Raw genomic sequence first — 21,150 nt, 5'->3', positions numbered from 1 at the left:
AGGTTAATGTTTTAAAGTGGAGAAGGTTTCACTTAGAAATTTTAGCAGGATCACATTTTCCATACAAGACCAGTGCATTCGCCACAGCAATTTGATTGGTTACAGATTGCCGCTCATTTCAAGATTGCTTTACTACTCTGTGAGGAGTAGTGATTTGAGGGGTCTTATATCTGGTGCCCTTTTGTCTTAATTATTTACAGGGGGAAAAAAGGCAGAAGTTGCGCCTGCATGCCCCACATGACTCAGGCTGCATAGCCACATTTCTTTCAAGGCTCAGAATAATTTAAAGTTCCAACAGCTTTAAATTTGAATTAATTTCACAAAGCAAAGAAGAAAGACCTGGACTTCATGCAGTAATGAAGACCACTGATGGGTACTGGACAACTCTGGTGGGTTCGCACTCAAACAAGGGAGCCTAAGATGCAGAAGGTGCAGTCAGGCAGCAGCCATCTGTTCTTGTGCTGCTGAGCAGAGCATGACGGGCTGTCACCGCTCATGCGTGTTCTTCACCTGCTGACTCAGCGGGTGGCACGGGCCGCGATTGGGCTCCCAGCTCCTGAAGCTCCTGCCAGGCCCTTCTGCAGCTTCTCCCAAGCTCTTGGGCCAGGTGCACATCTAGCCATGACAAAGGAGGCCAGTACCTGATCACTGACGTGAAAGGTCTAAGGCAGTGGGACTGCCACAGGTGCCCCCACGGTCCCAGGTCCCAATGCAGCCTGTTGACCCTCCTCCATTCACACCATTGCCCCTTCGATAGCCTGTGCTATGGGGCTCCTAGACCAAACAGAAACAGGCTCATAAAGATCATCTAATCAGCTCCTCTTATGTGAGGCCAAACTCTGAAATAAATCTCTTTTTAAGTCTCCTAGGGCTTGTTTCTCTGATTGAACCTGACTGATGAGGAGTTAAAGAAGTTCTCAAATTATGTACGCATAAGAATCACCTGGGATTTCTAGCCCAGAGGCTGAGACAATAGGTCTGTTGAACTTAGGAGTTCATTTTGAACAAGTGCTCTATGTAATTCTGATACAGGGAATCTCCCATTTACAGTTTGAAATTCACAAATACAAGGAATGAGAGACCTAGAATCAGAAAGCATGTTAATACACTTTGGGGCCATGAAGCGCTCACCCAGGCAACAGGTACAGAAAGGCAGAAAAAGGAACCCTATCAAGGTAATATTTGAGCCTTTTTTTTTTTTGGAGATAGGGTCTTGCTGTGTCACCCAGGCTGGAGTGCAGTGGCGCCATCACAGCTCACTGCAGCCTCGACCTCCTGGGCTCAAGTGATACTTCCAGCTCAGCCTCCTGAGTAGCTGGGACTACAGGGGTGTGCCACCATCCCTGTCTAATTTTTTAATTTTTGGTAGAGAGGGGGTTTTGCCATGTTGCACAGGCTGGTCTCAAATTCCTGGGCTCATGTGATCTCCCCACCTCAGCCTCTTAAAGTATTAGGATTACAGGCGTAAGCCACTGTGCCTGACCGAGACATTTTGGTAAGAAATACTGTTTTCCTACTAAGTTGTCTACATTCTTCTTGGCTACGCTTGCAAAGTCACTGTGACTAGAGCAGGAGCTATGGCTGCATGGGAAACACGGAGGCATGCGCGGTACCTGGCAGCCACAGGCTCCGTTTGTTTCTAACCTCCCAAGTCAGCACAGCCCCACTGAGCAGACTGCCAGAAAGTATTTATGCCATCTGTCTGATAATTAAGACAAATCCAAACATCCACATGCATTCAGTGTGTATAAATGGAGTCACGGCCAACCTCTCACGCAGTTTTCCATCAATCATTTACAAGATTATCAGATACTTCCAATCCCCTTGCAGGCCGTAATGAGGAGGAAGTCTCTACGTAAGAGCAGCTTCTCACTGGGATCTTCAAGGCTCTTTTTTTTTTTTTTTTTTTTTTTTTTTTTTGAGACGGAGTCTCGCTCTGTCGCCCAGGCTGGAGTGCAGTGGCCGGATCTCAGCTCACTGCAAGCTCCGCCTTCCAGGTTCACGCCATTCTCCTGCCTCAGCCTCCTGAGTAGCTGGGACTACGGGCGCCCGCCACCTCGCCCGGCTAGTTTTTTGTATTTTTAGTAGAGACGGGGTTTCACCCTGTTAGCCAGGATGGTCTCGATTTCCTGACCTCGTGATCCGCCCGTCTCGGCCTCCCAAAGTGCTGGGATTACAGGCTTGAGCCACCGCGCCCGGCCTTCAAGGCTAACTCTTAAAAGAATGAATCCTACTTCTAACCTTTATCAAAGGTTTTCTTTTCACACAAGGAATGTGCCTGAACGATCTATAAAAGCTACCCACATAATCAGTAGCCAGGTTAGCTCTAGGAGACATGTGCCAAGCACATTCTGGACTAAGTCATGTTGACTCCAAAACGGAGACCATGTTCAAAGTCTACAGCAACACTGGATTAAAACAATGTCAGCTGAAGGTGGTAAAAAAAATCATGAAACACTAATTATGTGCCATCAATCATTCCTCAATTTGTAGAACTTCCCTATAAACCTTGGGAGGTGAGAACCTTATAGAAAATCCTAGATACACAACTTTATATAAAGAGAAAATTTCAAAATGGGAAATCCTTTAGAAAAAGAATACACCTACTACATATAAAGATGAAAAAATGTAGTTCTGAAATGGGATAGTCTACAGTTTTTAGTTGGGACATTGGGATAATTTTAGGTGTCAACTTGACTGGATTAAGGGATATCAAGACAGCAGGTAAAGTATTACTTCTGGGTTTGTCTGTGAGGATGTTTTCGCAAGGGACTGGCGGACTCAGTGCAGATCAGCCTCAGTGTGAGCAGGCACCATCCAACTGAACGGAGCCCAGATAGAACCGAAAGGCAAAGGCAAAGAAATCACTGTCTTTCTCCTCGAGCCAGGGACTTGATTAGCAACCCCTCACACCCAACTCCTTCTTTTCAGGACTTCAAGGGTTATACCATCAGCTTACCTGGTTGTGAGGCCTTCAGACTTGGACTGAGCCATGCTGCCAGTTTCTCTGGTTCCCCATCTTGCAGATAGCCAGGCGTGGGATTTCTCAGTCTCGATAATTGAGCCAGTTTCTTTAATAAACCCTTTCTCATCTCTCTATATACAAACACATCCTACTGGTTCTGAGTCTTTGGAGAATCCTCATACAGACACTGTAAGAGAAATATGAACCAGCTCTTACCACTGTGTCCCCAATGCCTCTGATAGTGACAGTATCGATGTTTGTGCAATGTTTACAATGTGTATCTACTAGAAGCTTTGATAATTTGAATTAAATTATTTATAAAAGGCAAAATAAACAAAAGTGGTATCTAAGATTAACCACCAACTTAGTAAAATTCCATTTATACCACAGGTTGCTCTGGTACAAAGCAAATAACTCCCATGTTACGTATAATTTGACTTGTTCAATAACAAGAAAATTACCCAAATATTATAATGGAGTTAAAATGTATTTAATAGATCTAAAACAAAAACTTTGGCTCTAGCAAAACTTAGGTCTCAATTATAACATAAAGGGCTTGTAAAAATTATCCCAGATTTCTGACTAAAACTTGTATAAAGGCCTATTTTTTTTTTTACAATTTTATTTTGGTTGAAGATTTTTCTCCAAAATAGCTATTCCAGACTGCTTAACAATCCCAGAAGTGAAAAATCTTAAGATATTTCATTTATAACCATTAGAGTCCTAATAAAACCCTGGAAAATACTCTCCCTTAGGGATGGTTGAAAGGGTCCTTCAGGCAAGCTGGCTGAATAAATATCAGAGCCCTCTTCATAAGGTAAGTTTGCCCAGAAGGTTAACTTTTACAGATAAATTCCTAGCTCATTAGTGTAAGGGAAAACTAACATGACCTGTTTTCATTACTTAAAATGCAAAAAAAAAAAGAAAAAAAAATCTCGGAAAAATAGAAAAGGGTGGGAAAAATGAAGAAAATGAAAAGAAATTCTACTTCCTGTATCTGTCTTGCTTAGAGAAGACAAGTTACAGCACAATGAGTACTTCAGGTTTCTCTTTTAATAAACAAAACCATCCAAGGTACATTTCCAAAGTACAAAATCAACCAGTTCTGAACTGATTGGTGATAACAGCACACAGATCAGTCCTTCCTCAAGGGAATAGTTTCCTCCCTGATGCCCTCTTTGGTCACTATGCAGATCCGGAGTGCGTCCCCAGTGTACACGTCTCTCTCAGCCGCAGAAATAAAGACGTCTTTCACCAGCCGCATGGCTCTGTCCAAGGACAGCGGGACATGCTCCACATTCTGCATGTTCTTAAAACCAACCTGGTGGGACAGGAAACGCGGGTGAGATGTCACGTGACAGTAAGCACAAAGGAAAGGTTCAAGTTTCTTCCAACACCCTCATGCGTACGAGGATTTGTGATGAAAATGCTACACAAAATTAAAATGTCCCTCAGACGGAATGAAGACCCTTCCAGACCTGGATGAATCACACACACCAGAAATCTGACAAGGGTTCACTGGCAAAGCTCTCACTCTTGAGGAGCACATGACCTAGAGAGGTGGATGTATGCAAGCAAAGTGATGAGAGAATTGTTATAACTAAGAAGAAATTAAGAGCCAGGAGAGCCCCAACAGTTGTCCACTAAGTCTCCTAGAAGAAGAAAGGCTTCAGCAGAAAGGACTTTTAAGTAGGTGAATGCTGAAAGCTACACTGAAGAGCATAGAACATTCCAGACTGGAGATGTGAGACGGAGTCAGGAAAAGCACATCTTTTCTGAGAAAAGCAGAGTTAGGGTCTGGGTGTAGTGGGTGACAGGAGATGAGGTCAAAAAGCAATAAACAGAGGAGTAGCTATATATAACACATATAACACACTTCAGAAAACTGAGCAGGATGAATTAGTGAAGTAAGCTTGTAGGCAGAAAGGATGTTAGAAAATAAATCCAATAATCTAATAATGTAGGTCTGAATTTAGCCAGCAGTAATCAAAAAGAGGGACAACTTAGAAATACAGGTGACCTTTAAATAACACAGTTTTCAACTGCTCAGGTCCACTTACACATAAACTTTTTCAATAAACATACTGAAACATTTTTGGAGATCTGCAACAATTTGAAAAAACTCAGATGAGCTGAGTAGCCTAAAAATATTTTAAAAATTAAGAGAAAGGTAAGTCACAAATGTATAAACCATATGTAGATACTAATTATTTTATCATTTACTACCATAAAACACACATAAATTGATTATAAAAAGTTAAAGTGATCTCTCAAAGTTCTCCTTTGGTTTTCATTGTGTTTAGTGCAATATTATAAGCCTTAAATAACAAGTGACCCAAACAAAGTGCTATTAGTGGTGCTGGAAGTGCTCCCCAAAAAGCAGGGAAAGTTATGACATTACAAGAAAAGGCTGAATTGCTTGATATGTACTGTAGATTGAGGTCTGCAGCTGTGGTTGTCCACCACTCCAGACAGATGATTCTCCTTGTAAACAGATGATGTAAATTTACAGTATCAACAAATACGGTTTATCGTAAAGGTATTTTCTCTTCCTATGATTGTCTTAATAACATTCTCTTTCCTGTAGTTTACTTTATCGTAAGAATACAGCACATAATACATATATAAAATACGTGATAATCCACAGCTTACATTATTGGCAAGGCTTCCAGTCAACAGTAGGCTTATTAGCAATGTTTTCTGGGAGTCGAAAGTTATATGTGGATTTTCCAGTGCTCAGGGAATTGGCACCCCAACCCTTGTGTTGTTCAAGGGTCAATTGTATGCTTGGGAGTTCAAGTACAATACTGGGTAACACAGAAACGGTGGGTAAGACGGAGAAAGGTATTGGTTATGATCTTTAGGTAAAGACGGCAAGAGATTAACCACTAAAGACATAAAAAGAGTTGGAAGCCATGAGAATACAGGAAAACAGTCAAAACCATGGGAGTAGGTAAGGACCCACCAGAGAGCAGGGAGAACACAGAGAGAGATGGTAAGGTTTGTGTAGGGCACATCTGCCAAACTCAAACAGTAATTTATAAGAAAATCTTTATATCTTGGCTCTCCTAAGCTAATGAAGAGAACTTGGAGGAAAGTACTTCAAATGAATACCATGACAAGTTAGACACGTATCGTTACCTGGTTGTCAAGCAGGGGCTGTAGCATGGCACTTGCTGAGCCTCCAGCCTTGAAGGAGTCTCTCTGGTAAGACCCTACTGGGTCAAAGCTGTATACAGCCCCCTTTCCTTAAAGAAGAAAATAGTATCCATAAGGATGGCATCCAATCACAATCCCAAATCATCACAAAAATAAATCAGGTCAAAACGTGACACAAAATGGACTATCACCTTGGCTAAAACGTCAGGGAACAATTGGAACACAGTCACTGTTGCACTGGTGACAGCTGCAGCACACACACTGTTGCACATGTGAAAGCCAGAACACAGTCACCATCACACAGATGCCACCCAGAACACAATCACCATTGCACAGGTGACACCCAGAACACAATCACCATCGCACAGGTGACAACCAGCACACAGTCACCATCGGACAGGTACCACCCAGCAGACAGCCCCAACCCCTGTGTTGGTGTGTTGTTCAAGGGTAAACTACGCTTGGGAGTTAAAATACAATATTAACACAGAAAGGGTGAGTAAGAGGGAGAAAGGCATTTTTATGATCTTCAGGTAAAGATGGCAAGAGAATTAACCACTGCAGATGTAAAAAGAGTTGGAAACCATGAGAATTCACAAAAATAATCCAAGCCATGGGAGTAGGTAAGGACCCACAAGAGAGCAGGGAGAACACAAGAGAGAGACAATAAGGTTTGTGTAGGGCACATCAACCAAACTCAAACAGTAATTTATAAGAAAGTCTTTATATCTTGGCTCTCCTAAGCTAATGAAGAGGAGAACTTGAAGGAAAGCACAACCTATGTATATAGACAGGTCCAAGGGACACATCCGCAAGACAAAGTAAAATGAAGAGAATTCTGTAACATGTATAACACAATACTATTTTTGTTTAAAAGAATAAGAAAACTCTTTGTAGAAGCACAAAAAAGTCTGGAAAAATAAATAACAAACTGTGGTTGGTTATCTTTCAGCACTGAATTAGAGGCAAGAAAAGAAAGGAATTACTTCTTATGTTTCTATATTATTCGAATTTATTAAAAAGAACACAGGCAATTCTACAATTTTTAAAAAGGCCTGTTAAAAACAATTGTGTTCTGGGTATGAAAAATCACGAATCATTTACAACGTATGATTTTTTAAAAACATAACGGATTTGGAAAACACATTATATACCAGAACTCAGTACCCTGGGAGATGTGATATAGGGACAATCTTCTTACTAACCATGTACAACTGCCACTGTTAGCTTTGTATGTTTTCTACTATAGAACTGTGTAAACTTGGCCAGGCGCGGTGGCTCATGCCTGTAATCCCAGCACTCTGGGAGGCCGAGGTGGGCAGATCACGAGGTCGGGAGTTTGAGACCAGCCTGGCTAACATAGTGAAACCCCGTCTCTACTAAAAATACGAAAATTAGCCAGGCGTGGTGGCATGCACCTGCAGTCCCAACTACTTGGGAGGCTGAGGCAGGAGAATCGCTTGAACCTGGGAGGCGAAGGTTGTGGTGAGCCGAGATCACGCCACTGCACTCCAGCTGGGGCAACAGAGCGAGACTTGGTGTCAAAAAAAAAAAAAAAAAAAAAAGAATTGTGTAAACTGAATTCTCTGGTGGAGAAGGGCACCATCTGAGGTCCCCTAAGAACCTGCGGGAAGTATTTTTGCTGAAAGCAAGCTTGGGACAAGACATGAGATCACAGCAGGCAATCCACTAACCTTAATATACAAACAAAGAAAGAGATGTAAGGTGTAAAGGCAAAAAAATGATTCTATCTCTCATGAGGATGACGCGCCACATATAAACTGAGGTCCAAAAGCTTTACCCAAGCATGGGATCTATCTCAGAAAACCACACACAACAAATCTAAAAAAACAAACCGAAGAACGGGTGGGCTACGTCCAAGAACATAGCTTTAAACATCCCCTAGAAGAAGGAAGAAAGACACTAGTAAAATCAGTATAAAACAGCAAAAATAAATAAATAAAAATAAATGTAGAATGGCATGAATCTTGACTACAAAGTGCTTTTCCTCATCAAAGTAAAATCCAAAAAGCACAATAATTTCAATGTAAAAAAATCAGACAAGTCTTAAAAGAAACACAGGTAAGCTTTGGATGGGAGCGGTTTTTCTAACAAGGCAAGAAACTGAATGTCATAAAGAAATGATTGACAGATTAGACTGTATGAAACACAGAAATTTCTGTGTAGCAAAAGGCACTGCCCAAAAGAGACAAATAACACTCTTGGGGGCGTCTATATTACAGACATTTGACACAGTTGAATGTAGTTCTTGAAAATCAATAAGAAAAAAACCTGCAAATAAGGAAATGGGCAACAGTTAATATATTAATCAGTCTTCAAAGAGGAAACTTATAAAGTCAATAAACATATGAAAACATGCCCAAAAATATATATAAATGAAAATAATAGACTGTTCAATGGTGAAAAATACGTTTCAAAATGTGTTAATTCTAATACTGGGAAGGTTACATAAAATCAGGTACTTGGGGTACTGGCATGTCCTTCAGAAAGGGTACAGTCAATGAAATAAAAAAAAAAAAAATTATCTGACCCAATACTTCAACTACTAGAAGTCTATTTTAGCAAGACAAGCATAACTGGAGTTCACAAAAATGTATGTACGATGATGTTTATCATATTGTTTATATCAAGAAAACAGGAAGCGAAAATGTCCTTTAGAGGACTGGTTAGGTAAATGACGGTACAGCCACACTGTGTAAGTCAGCTATTAAAAACTATGTGTTACAGCAGCAAAAACAGAAGAAAAAAAAATAACATACAAAAATCACTATGCATACAGCTTAGATCTCCTTGATAACAGACAATGTATAGTCACAGAAAAACAGATATCAAAGTCCTACTTATATAAAACTGTGTGCACGAGTGTATGTATAAACATGTACTGATTGATTATTTTCACTACAGAAAAACTAAAGCCACTTTTAATTTGGGAGAAAAATTTTTAAAAGGCATGACAGCAGCTAAGAGAGTAAAGACAGACAGGTTAGTGCTGACAGTGGTTGACACCAAGGGAAAGAGCTGTGGACCTTGCTGTCCTGAAGGTTTCAGTATCGAGCACTGCTCTCCAGGTCCCTGCATCCACCAACACAGAAGACAGTAAATGAAGTCTCCTGAGACATGAGCAGAGGCTCTGGACTTAGGGGACCAGGTTCTAGAGTGGCAAAGGGTAGGAGCAAAACACATGAAATGGAAAGTTGATGTAAATAAAACACAGACTATCAGGCCCCTTCCTCCTCCGAGGCCTAAAAAGATGCCAACCAGGCTTCTCTTCCTGTAGTCCCACCTCACCCCAGGAAAAAAGATGAAAGAAAATCTTCATCTGAAGAAAATGCTGCTTATTGAAGCACCCAGTTAATGGCTGCCAGCTGACAAGCTATGTAAACAAGGACTTTTATAATAAAGTTTTCATACAACACTTCAATGTGAATGGGCAGCAAAAAGAAAAAATCAGAAAGCTGAAGGAAGCCTCTAACATAGAAGACAAAGGCCAAATATGAACATACAACGTGAAAAAAGCACTCTGATGAAATATACAAAGTACAAAACATCTAACAAAAACAGGATTTTTTTTAAAAAAGCTAAAAAATAAGAAACAGCTCTTGGAAATTAAGGACACCAGAAATAAAAGCAATCAGTAAAGGATGAAAAGCTAAAAGTAAGGAAATCTTCATAAAGTAGAAGAAAAAAGAGACAGATAGGTGACATGTGAAGTCAAAAATAAAGTACCAGGTCATAATCCAGGTGGTTGTGGAGAAGGTGGGGAGGGGCAGGGGAGGAGGAGAGGAAAGAAGGTGGAGAAAGAGGACAAAATAAATAAGAAACTCTAGGCAAGGAACATCACTATACAATTTCAGAATACCAGGGTAAAGAAAAGATCCTAAAAGCAAAGTGTCAAAAAGGTCCGGTTTTGTTTTGTTCAGAAATCTCTCAGGAGGTAAGCCTCTAAAATAAGGAAATAAATCAAGAAAGAGGAGAGCACAGGAGGTGGGGGAATCTCAGGATGGCGGGGGTCCATCCTGGAGCAAGGGGAAAAGAGACCCACCTAGTATGTGAGGTCTGACAACCAGACGAATTGTATTCAGAGAATGTACAAGGAACTGACAAAAAGTTTAAAGAAATCTGAGCCAATTAGAGACGGTGAACCTGAGAAAAAAATAAAAGCGGTTACACAAGAAAGAAAATATGAAGCCATGCTACTTAGCTTCAGTTTCTTCATCACTTTCATTATCAGAAATGAAATGAGACTTGTGTCAGACGGTTTTTATGGTTCTTTTCAACTCTAGGTGGAGACACACACATCTAGGAAATAATAACTCCTCCTCCCCACCATTTTCCAGAAAAAAGGAATTCTACCTTCTTCATCAAGTCCACCGATGATGTTGTAAACATAGTATGGAAAGAAGCGCCTTGAATACAGGATCGTAGACAGCATTGCAGCAATTGCCCCCGTAGTCATGGCCTTATTATTGGAATGCTTATACATCTGCAATTATTGATGAAAGTTAACAGGCATGCAGAGGCAGAGGCTATTATAGACTAGAACAATCAACAGTATAAAGTGAATAAATGCATACCACAGTGAAAGGGGAAAGTATGCCTGTTTCTTTCATGATCAACCAACACAGCATTACTAAGATAAAACTTCAAGGGAAGGAATACTAAGTTTGCCCTCAGCTCTCTGGTTTAAAGGCTCTATTTTCCATACCACCCTTATCTCGGGTACTCTTGGGTACTGCTAATCCAAGAGCTAATGTCCATGAGAGGGCGCATGAAGTGGCCTAAGGAAGACGAGTTTAAATCCATCTCTCTCCCTCACTCGGCATATAGACCGGGGTCAGCAAACGACCCCTGTAGTTTGGCTCAGGGGCCCAATCCAGCCTACCCCCTATTTCTATGAATATTGTCCGTGGCTGCTTTTTCACTACAAAAGCAGAAACAAATAGTCATGACAGAGATCAAATGGCCCATAAAGCTGTAAATATTTACTATCTGGTCGTTTACAGAAAAAATTATGCCAATCCCTGATCAAACCCAGATGTAAGTCCCTCTCTTGGTGGAGCAGACGTCTGTGAGAACAGAAGACACAGGGTGGCACCTTATTCTGCAAGATTTTAATACACGGCAGTGGTCATGACCCTTCAAACATCTACAGTAGAGAACACAAGCATCCAAAACAGGGTCTTAGCATGACAATCCAGCGACTGCAAATCCTAGTTTTACTACACCCTTGGGAACCCTACATTATCCACTGGTAGAGAAACTTCACAAAAATAATAAACACAAAATGAATTCAAGATCACCAAATTTTGTTAACCATATAGCAACCATCTCTAATGAGAAACCTAATGGCCAGGCATAGTGGCTCACACCTGTAATCTCAACTGAGGTGGGAGAATGTTTGAGCCCAGGAGATGAAGGCTACAGTGAGCTACAATTGCACCATCGTACTCCAGCCTGTGCAACAAAGTGAGACGCTGTGTCTAAATAGACAGATACCTAATTAGCACCATAAAATTAAACAATGTCAAAACACTGAAAAATGATTAGAAATGCACTATAAGCAACGGATAAGATTGTTACAGAGGAATGTCTTTCCAAGATAAAAACTATAAAAAATTATTCATAGGCTGGGTGCAGTGGCTCACGCCTGTAATCCCAGCATTTTGGGAGGCCGAGGTGGGTGGATCACCTGAAGTCAGAAGTTCGACACCAGCCTGGCCAACACGGTGAAACCCCGTCTCTACTAAAATACAAAAATTAGATGGGAGTGATGATAGGTGCCTATAATCTCAGCTACTTGGGAGGCTGTGGCAGGATAATCACTTGAACCCAGGAGGCAGAGGTTGCAGTGAGGCAAGAACATGCCATTGCACTCCAGCCTGGGCAACAAGAGCGAAACTCTGTCTCAAAAAAAAAAAAAAAAATCATTCCATTTCATTTTGAAACCAAGCACCAACATTTATTTACTTCACCACCTAATGAAGTATGAGAGAAAAACTTCAGGAAGGGGTGTGCATTATGTTGAATTCACCATTCCTTGTTTTATTAACAATGACATGTTTACTTTTGTCTTCTAACTCCCATTTATAAAATAAACATTAGGAATTATCATATAAATATGCCAGTAAATGTAAGTCACTATAGCTTTCAATATGTTTCTAAAAAAAGTATTAACAATTGATAAATACTGAGTGAAATCCTTTCTACACATTCAAAAAGCATCTGTCGGTTAAATAAATACATTACATACTCCAGTAACCACTCATAAGTGTAAATAATTTCAAGTGTTATTCACAAATAGGCAAAACAGAATGTGATCACCCCTGACTTCCGGCAGCTGGCTATCAACTGAAGCCTGTCAGGTGACAGAAGTTAATGGTGCATGTTGTGCCTCTCGTCCAAGCTCCTGGCTTATTCATTCTTTCGTATTTCTACTCATGCATCCTGCCAACTAAGAGCACAGCACTGTAAAGAGGAAAAACTTGTCAGCTGATCGTGATGCAAACCAAGCTCCTGTGTCAAATCTTTCCTGGGCTCTCTCCTGCCATAGAAATTGATTTGCTTCGTTTTTGAGGGAAGAGTATCTTCAGAAGAACTCCTCCCAGGCTACTTCTAAAAGGGGAGAGAACCCTTCATGTGATACAAGACTAACAAACGGAATGTGCTACTGTTTCACATTATGGTACTTTAATGACCCTGCCTTCATGATATCATTTCATTTCTAGCATATATTTGTAATTCATCTACTAACCTAGTGACTCTCTAGCTACTCTGACCAACAGTCATGCTGTAGGCTTGAAAGAATTTAATGAACTGCTATTAATTTGAAATAGTGTAGAAATGTACAAAAGCATCTACCTTTAGTCTTGCTTCAATAATCTTTGTCAGGGTAAGACAGTCTCCATGAAAACCACTGCATCCAATGACTGTTTTGTCTGTTCTGTAAAAAGCACATTTCAGACAACTGAGCTGGTTAGATAGTAGAGCAAAGCATATCTTTGGCAATTTTAAATTTAAAACCCCTATTCCCATTATTTCCTAAATGGTAATGGGACAAGCAGCCACCCTTCTGGGGAGGGGGTTCTGTATTCCTGCATGTCACCCCTCAGTCCAGATGAATTATAGGTGGATCAAAGACTTTAAAAATGCAACTATGAATGGACTAAATAAATCATGGGTGAATTTTTTTACTATCTTGGGCTGGGGAAGATAGGTAGGTAGATTGATTGATTTTTGAGACGGAGTTTCGCTCTTGTCACCCAGGCTGGAATGCAGTGGCACAATCTTGGCTCACTGCAACTTCCACCTCCCGGATTCATGCAATTCTCCTGCCTCAGCCTCCCAAGTAGTTGGAATTACAGGCGCCCACCACCAGCCCAGCTAATTTTTGTATTTTTAGTAGAGATGGGGTTTCACCATGTTGGTCAGGCTGGTCTTGAACTCCTGACCTCAGGTGATCCGCCAGCCTTGGCCTCCAAAGTGCTGGGACTACAGGTGTGAGCCACTGCACCCAGCCTTGTGAAGGTAGATTTAAATATAACACAATCCAAGGGCCACGCAGAAAAATTTCATAAATTTGACTACATAAAATTCTACAGAGAAATTTATGAATAGCTTTTTAAAACCCTAAGAAAATATACTGGTAGCATCTACCATCAAAGTCTAATTTTAATTCTACAAAGAGTTCTTACAAATAAGAAAAGCAGTAACGACACAAAGAAAAGAAGGGTAATTCTATGAACAGACAAGTCGCAGAAGAAAGAGACATTAAGTCACCATAAACATAAGAACCTCTATGTTACTCAGAAATCCAAATCTAAAAAAGAGACTATTGCAACCAATCATAATGGCTAAAAACACCTAACTAAATGCTGGCGAGGTTGTGGAAACAGTATAAACTGATTAACTTGTTAGATGGGCAACTTGGTGGTATCCATTAAAAATTTAAATACACACCACTTTCACCAATTCTACTGCTAGAAAGCCGTCTTGTCATATACTTATGCCAGCATGCAGAGGGATGCTCTAGACTCACCAGTGAGCATTCATTTAAATAGCACCCCGAAAGAAAACAAAACAAAACAAAAGCCAAACGTCCATCTGTATGGAAAGGACTAAAATTTGGTCTAGACATGCAAATTCAATCATGTATTTCAAAAATTAATTCCTAGATCTTGATAGGAATCTATAAAGAAGCCTACACAATATTTTGCAGAGGTCACATAATTCCTTTTGGAAACTTATGAATGACTCGCACAAACCATACTTGTGCTACTAGGAGAGCAGCTGACACCTCTAGGGTCATCACTAACATCACCTGCTCTATCCCTACCACCACCCTCACTGCACTGCGGTGAAGACTCCAATCCCCTATACGGCTTTACTGCCTTTACTAACAAGACTGGTTGGCAATACCAACAGGGAAAGACAGAAATCTTAGAACTTCAGGATGCTTTTCCCAAATATCCAGGTGCATCAAAGGAATGGGATTTTTCATGCAAAGAATACAGTCTCAAACAGGTTTGGAAGAGGCAACCCTAGCTCTAGGTCGGCCCCACAGGACATGGGATGAGAGATACATACAGGCATTCGTTAATGCTGTATTGTTCTTATTCTCTCTCTCTATACCTGATGTGTTTCATCAAAAAAAAAAAAAAAAAAAAAAAAGGTGCTCACTTCAGCAGCAAACGTAACTAAAGCAACATTTATAAGATGAGTAAAAGCCAGTACAAGGATGGTATCCATAAAGTTGTTTTAAAATCTTATTTCTAATATTTACTACTTTCAAGCTGTACAAGTGTCATCCTCGAGGAGAAAAAAAGGTAACACGAGAGCACTATAAGCAGAGAGAGGGCATCAGAAGACGCAAGTGGACAGAAAGAGAACCGGGAAGACGAAAACAAACTTCATCGCTTTTTGGGTTAAGATGTGGGCCATCCCTGGGACCAGGGGCGAAAACATATCTTTTCTTCTGTACCTACTTCCTATAACACAAGGAGGGCCTGTCCAAAGGACCTAAACCTCCTAAGTCCCATTCGTTCCTATTACAATTCAAGTTTAACAGACTTTTGTAACTAACCCAGGAACTCATGACCATTTATAAGTATTTCCAAAACTGTTATACGGACCACTGCTAACCTGCAGTATGTATTTAGCTGATTTATGCAGGCTTTTTTTTTTTTTTTTTTTTAAAGTTTTGGCTTTATTTTCACATTTTAGGAAAAACACAGCTACCTATTAAAACTGAGCTATGGATATAATGGCTTAGGATATTTCCAAAATGAATGTTTCAAGTAAAAAAACAGTGTGGGGAGGCAGATTTTTAAAAAATACCATTGAATGATGAATGGTGCTATGGTCTGAATGCTTTCTTCAAAACTCGTGTTGAAATTTAATTGCCACTGTGATGGTACCGGGAGTTGGGAGCAGGTGTTTAGGTCCTGAGGGCTCAGCCCTCGTGAATGGACATTATCACAGGAGTGGGTTCACTCGCTCTTCTTTCTCTCTCTCTGGCTTTCCACCATGTTAAGACACAGCAGGAACGCCCTCACCAGATGCCAGCCCCTCAATCTTGGACTTCCCATCCTCCAGAACTGTAAATCAATAAATTTCTGTCCATTATAAGTTACCTAGTGTGCGGCATTCTGTTACAGCAGCATAAAACGGACTAAGACAAATGTATAGATGGAAAAAGTGATAAAGTAATTATAGTAAAATACAAACAGTAAGATCTAGGCGATGGCATATGGGTTTTCATTATGAAACTCTCTTACTTTTGTTGCACATTTGAAAATTTTCACGGTAAAATGCTGGGGTGAACACATTTAGGTTACCGAAAGCACTTTTGGTACCCTGAATATAGCAAATATTTTTAAGACTGCACATTGAATTATTAGAAACATTAACTTAGAAAATGGTTTTCTAATAAAAATGCTCCCAACAGCAACTTAAAAACTCATGAAACAAATCATTTAGAAGTAGAAACTCTCACGGCATTAAATCATTACAAAGGCCTTGTGAAATGTCTTTAGAAATATTTACTTACAATTTGTAACATTTGGGGCTATCCCGGGTATGAATTGAAAACCCTTCACTCAGTCGAGTATCAGAAGCAACAATTGCAAAATCTTCTCCAGCAATTGCCAGTACAGTACTGAGGAAAAAAGAAAACAACATTAATTCTCCAGGGTGGTAATCCTATCCCTACAAATAGAAGAATGCTCCATAGCACATACTGGGATCAAATACTCTAGATGTCAACAAAACAGGATTCAAAGGGGAAGAGGAAAGATGAGTGGGAAAAGAATGAACCCCTGGTTACAAGTTGCCTGGAAAAACAAATTATTAATAAGCCTAAATCAGGGCAAAGTCTCCTTGGCAGGAGGTAACAGAAAAGCCAATGAATTATCATCACCAACACATTAAATGCTTACTTGTGCAAGGTACTACTAATACAGAACAAGTAAACACCACGTCTGCGCCCTTGAGGGTCAACTACAGACAGCGGTACTACAATGCAAGCTCTAGGAGTTTCGAGAAGGTGGGATTTGTCTTTCTTTCTCATTTCTTTATCTCCAAGTCCTTACGTACCGCCTATATACTGCTTATTTCTTTATACCCAAATCCTTATACAATGACAAATAAACGGACAAACAGTAAATTTCTTCCTCTGTGGCTGTACAGTTTGACAGCTTATCAAAGAGATTTACAGTATGAATTCCAAAAGCAGACTGCCTGGGTTCTAATTCTGGCTTTCCCAGTTAGCAGATATGAGACTGTGGGTAGTTACTTCTCAAAGCCTCAATTTCATCATAAATACAACAGAGATCACTTCAGTTGCTACCTCAATAGGGTGTTCAAAGAATCAAATATGTAAAGCCCTTACAGCAGTCCCTGACATGTAACCGGTCCTCTGGTAAGTGTTAGCTGTAATTGCTATGGCACTAGAGAATGACTAAGCACCTGGGCTCTGGAATTACATGAGACAGAGACCCACTCTTGCTACTTACTAGGTATGTGATCTTAGGCAAATTCTCCAAATGCAAGTTGATGATAACGGTACCTGTGTCACAGGTGTGTATATTTGGGTGTGTATATTTTAATGTACAAGGCTTGACTGATAACTATAACCACTGCTTCAATGCAACAGTGGAAATTAAAGGCATGAGGCCTCACAGATGTAAGCACTTAGAAAACTTTAGCCACTATTTTCACTGAGGAGGGATTTGTGCTAAAGCTCTCAAGTAGAAAAGGATGGCATTCCAGGTAATATAAACAGCAAGCAATGGCAAACAGGTAATAATTCAAATAGTACATTCAAGCAACTCAATCAGGCAGCCATTTTTGCATAAACACATGTAGTGACATTAAGTTTATGTGATGGACAGGGTTCCTACTGTAGAAAATCCCAACTGCTAAGCTAAAGATTTTGGAATTTTAGCAAGAAATCATGAAGGTTTTCTGAGCAAGAATGACTTGTAGTTGTAACTACTCAGGAGGTTGAGGTGGGAGGACTGCTTGAACCCTGCAGTGAGCTATGATGGTGCCTGGGCATTAGCATGAGACCTGGTCTTTTAAAAAAATGCAAGAGAGAGAAAAGTTCCATTTACAAAGTGGGGTTTCAGGAAGACTACTCTGACACTAACATAGTATGTGAAATGGGACGGAAACACTGTTATAACACTACTAATGCAATAGGAAGGTAACAAGGTGAACAGGTAAATCCGAAATCGTCACAAACACACAAAATAGACAAGTTTTTATATCTACGTAAATGTATTAGGAACTGGGAAAACCAATTATGACATCCAAGATTTAGAACTTAAATGAGCAGAATAATGGCATAATTATAAAAAGTATTTTAAAGGAGAGCAGAGGAGGCCGGGCACGGTGGCTCACACCTGTAATCCCAGAACTTTAGGAGGCTGAGGCAGGCAAACTGCCTGAGGTCAGGAGTTCCAGACCAGCCTGGCCAACACGGTGAAACCCCATCTCTACTAAAAATACAAAAGTTAGCCAGGCGTGGTGGCAGGCACCTGTAATCCCAGCTGCTCGGGAGGCTAAGACAGAAATGCTTGAACCCAGGAGGTGGAGGTTGCAGTGAGCCAAGATCGCACCACTGCACTCCGGCCTGGGTGACAGAGTGAGACTCTGTCTCAAAAAATAATAATAAAAAAGGAGAAGAGGAGATTGAGGGGAATAATTAGCTTGCTTTTTGTTTTGTTAGCTGTCTTGAGATATTGTGAGAGCCGAAAAACCAGTTAGAAATGTTTTACTGAAGAAGCCAGAATTGAGGGACTCAGAGAGGCAGAAATGGAAAACCAGATTTGGGAGTAATCCTGCCAGCAATGAGACATCAAATAGTGCTGAGTGATAAGGAGGCTAATGACTTGTTTAACTACATTTAAAGACAGAGTAGAAAAAGAGAATGAGGCCTCATTTTGTGGAAGCAAAGGCTGCCTGAAAGCCAGCTGCAGTAAACACTAAAGAAAAAGAACAATGACTGAGAAAAAAGTAATCAGAAAGTTCTAAGTAATTTTTAGGGCAGTAATGGGTTAAACTGATTACTAGGGATTAAAAAGTGAGTAACGAGTAGGGCATACTGAACACTGAAAATTCTTATTTATAGAGAATAGCGTTATGAAATGGGTCTAATAACCCTCCCTACAATGTACAACTTAATTAGTCATCACAGGAAGTGTTAAGGAGTATAATGGAAAACCATCAATAAACTCAGTGGTGATATAGCTAAGTCCTAGCTCAACTTCACACCAGCACTCTGACCCTGACAGTTTAATGTCTAACATAACCCTAGGATGCTAACATCATCGAACATTCACTTTTCATGCTGATTAAATAAGATGACGGCTTGCAATTTACAAAATGCATCTCTCTCGATTCTCACCAAAAACTATGAAGCTACTAAGGAAGAAAATTTAGGTTCAAGAAGTTCAGAAGTACCCAAAGACCTGACTGTCCTTTAGTGGCAGAACCAAGGCTAAAATCTGACTTACGTTATCTTTCTAACACACTCCAAAAATATGCATTAATATTTCAAATTTATGAGGAACCAATTAACATTTTTGCTTTGTTTTTAAAATTTATTTTTGTAAAGATGGGGTCTTGCTATGTTGTGCAGGCTGGTCTTGAACTCCTGGCCTCAAGCGATGATCCTCCTACTTTAGCTTCCCAAAGTCCTGGGATTACAGGTGCGAGCCACAGTGCCCAGCCAATACTTTGTTTTCTTTAAGAACCATCGGTTCGTTCAAATTGAGTGTGTATATGTACAAGCCTTGATTAGTAACTATAACCACTGCTTCAATTTACAGCTCTTCCCTGTCAAGAGTCTTAAACAGAGCATCTTTCTATAACCCTGTATCTCTGGCGTGCCACCACGGAAAATTATATTACTCAAGATAAAGTTGGTAACTGAAATAAAAACCAAAACTTGAACATAACATACAAGATCACACATATTAAAAGGTCCATCTTCTGAGTATTTTGTTTTCCTGAACTTAAGCTAAACGTTAAAAAAAAAAGAAAAAAGAAAAAAAAAAACCCGGGCGCGGTGGCTCATGCCTGTAATCCCAGCACTTTGGGAGGCTGAGGCGGGCGGATCACGAGGTCAGGAGATCGAGACCATCCTGGCTAATACGGTGAAATCCTGTCCTTACTAAAAACACAAAAAATTAGCCGGGCGTGGTGGCGGGTGCCTGTAGTCCCAGCTACTTGGAAGGCTGAGGCAGAATGGCGTGAACCCGGGAGGCGGAACTTGCTGTGAGCTGCGATCAGGTCACGGCACTCCAGCCTGGGCAACAGAGTGAGACTCCCCCAAACAACAAAAAAAGCACTTATCTATGAAACTAAGTTTGCTCAACCAATCCCACTTTCTATTTGAAATAAAACGATCAAACTGCTACAATTAGAAATAACAGAAATCAGGCGGCTACAATTAAGACGTTTCGGTTACCAACGTAGCTATGCATCTAACAACACAGACCAAAAACAATCCTTTTAAGTCTCAGCCGCTAAACCTTTACCCTCGCCTGCTGGCATAAGGAACGTCTACATGAGGTCCAGCTTGGTCTTCCACAGAGCAGAGGCTATGTTTCAATTTCTACTTTACCGTCTTACAGCAGCAAGGAGCATGGAATTCCGGTCCACATAAAAAACCCACATGACAGGGCTATGATGGGAAACCCTAAAAACCAAGGCTGCATCGCAATCACCAAGTAAACCTGAGCAAAGCGAGCCTGAAGGAGGAAACACAGGCCATGAGAGGACGGCAGGGAGCCCGGCCTTGTGCGGACCCACTCAGCTCAGGGTTCTGAGGCCTGCAGAGGACCCGGGCAGCGCCTTGACGCCGGTGACTCCTAAACAGGCTTCAGCAAATGGGGGAGGGGCGAAAGTGAAAGCGGAGCTCTCTGGGGTTTTTACCCTCCGTTGAAAGCGTAGGGTGAAAATCGCAGCTGCAAAGGGCCCGCGGCTCTGTGCGGCTCCATCCCCAAGTCTCTGCCAGGAGCCGAATACATGGCTATGGAAGACAACATCGCACGGCTGCGCCTGCTGCTCCGACACCTGCTGTCTCACGGCGAGATGGCTGCCGTGACCGGACGTTACGCCACTTCCGGCTTCTCCTGAAGTTCGCTTCCGGCCTCTCTATCTTGCGCTAGTCGTTGCTCCTGGAGGGCTGCAGGGCGGCTTGTCCCTTTGGTAGTTGGGTCTCGCCCATTCCAAAAAAGCTGACACAAAAGTAAAGGTTTCCCACCCCCCCCTCAAAGAAAACATTGGAATTCACCCCAATGGACGAAAATTTAAGTCTGACCATGCAAAAAAATTGGCAGAACTATGGCGCAACGCCAACTCGAATAACGGTGAGCGTGTTGTCCTGGCTAATAAAAAATGTATATAACATTTCCTATCCTTAAAGAGCTCACAACCTCACTGATAATAAAAAGTACAAAGAAAACAAGCAGCATAACATGTGGTTACGCCACAATGAACTA

General features: G+C 40.9%; 1 protein-coding gene across 1 annotated transcript; it reads right to left on the bottom strand.

Annotated features, from left to right (window-relative positions):
* Window positions 1-3,996: 3,996 nt before the first annotated feature.
* Window positions 3,997-20,793, bottom strand: PSMB1 (proteasome 20S subunit beta 1). The gene is made up of 6 exons (XM_010378703.1): window positions 20,582-20,793; window positions 16,191-16,298; window positions 13,004-13,085; window positions 10,499-10,628; window positions 6,107-6,213; window positions 3,997-4,286 (listed from the first exon to the last, which is right to left on the bottom strand). The coding sequence occupies exons 1-6, from the start codon at window positions 20,692-20,694 to the stop codon at window positions 4,101-4,103; spliced, it is 726 nt and encodes a 241-aa protein (XP_010377005.1). The 5' UTR covers window positions 20,695-20,793; the 3' UTR covers window positions 3,997-4,100.
* Between the last annotated feature and the right edge of the window lie 357 nt (window positions 20,794-21,150).

The sequence above is a fragment of the Rhinopithecus roxellana genome, chromosome 4 (assembly GCF_007565055.1).
Source record: "Rhinopithecus roxellana isolate Shanxi Qingling chromosome 4, ASM756505v1, whole genome shotgun sequence".
Lineage (NCBI taxonomy): Eukaryota > Metazoa > Chordata > Mammalia > Primates > Cercopithecidae > Rhinopithecus > Rhinopithecus roxellana.
Note: the sequence above shows the minus strand (reverse complement) of the source record. Positions and strands in the feature narration are given on the sequence as shown.

Excerpts from the sequence above, each read along its gene's own strand:
- PSMB1 (XM_010378703.1), bottom strand. The coding sequence starts at position 20,694 with ATGTTGTCTTCCATAGCCATGTATTCGGCTCCTGGCAGAGACTTGGGG. Across the intron at positions 13,086-16,190 it reads AGCCCCAAATGTTACAAATT|AACAGACAAAACAGTCATTG; the intron begins GTAAGTAAATAT and ends TGCTTTTTACAG. Across the intron at positions 6,214-10,498 it reads CGGTGGACTTGATGAAGAAG|GAAAGGGGGCTGTATACAGC; the intron begins GTAGAATTCCTT and ends TTCTTCTTTAAG.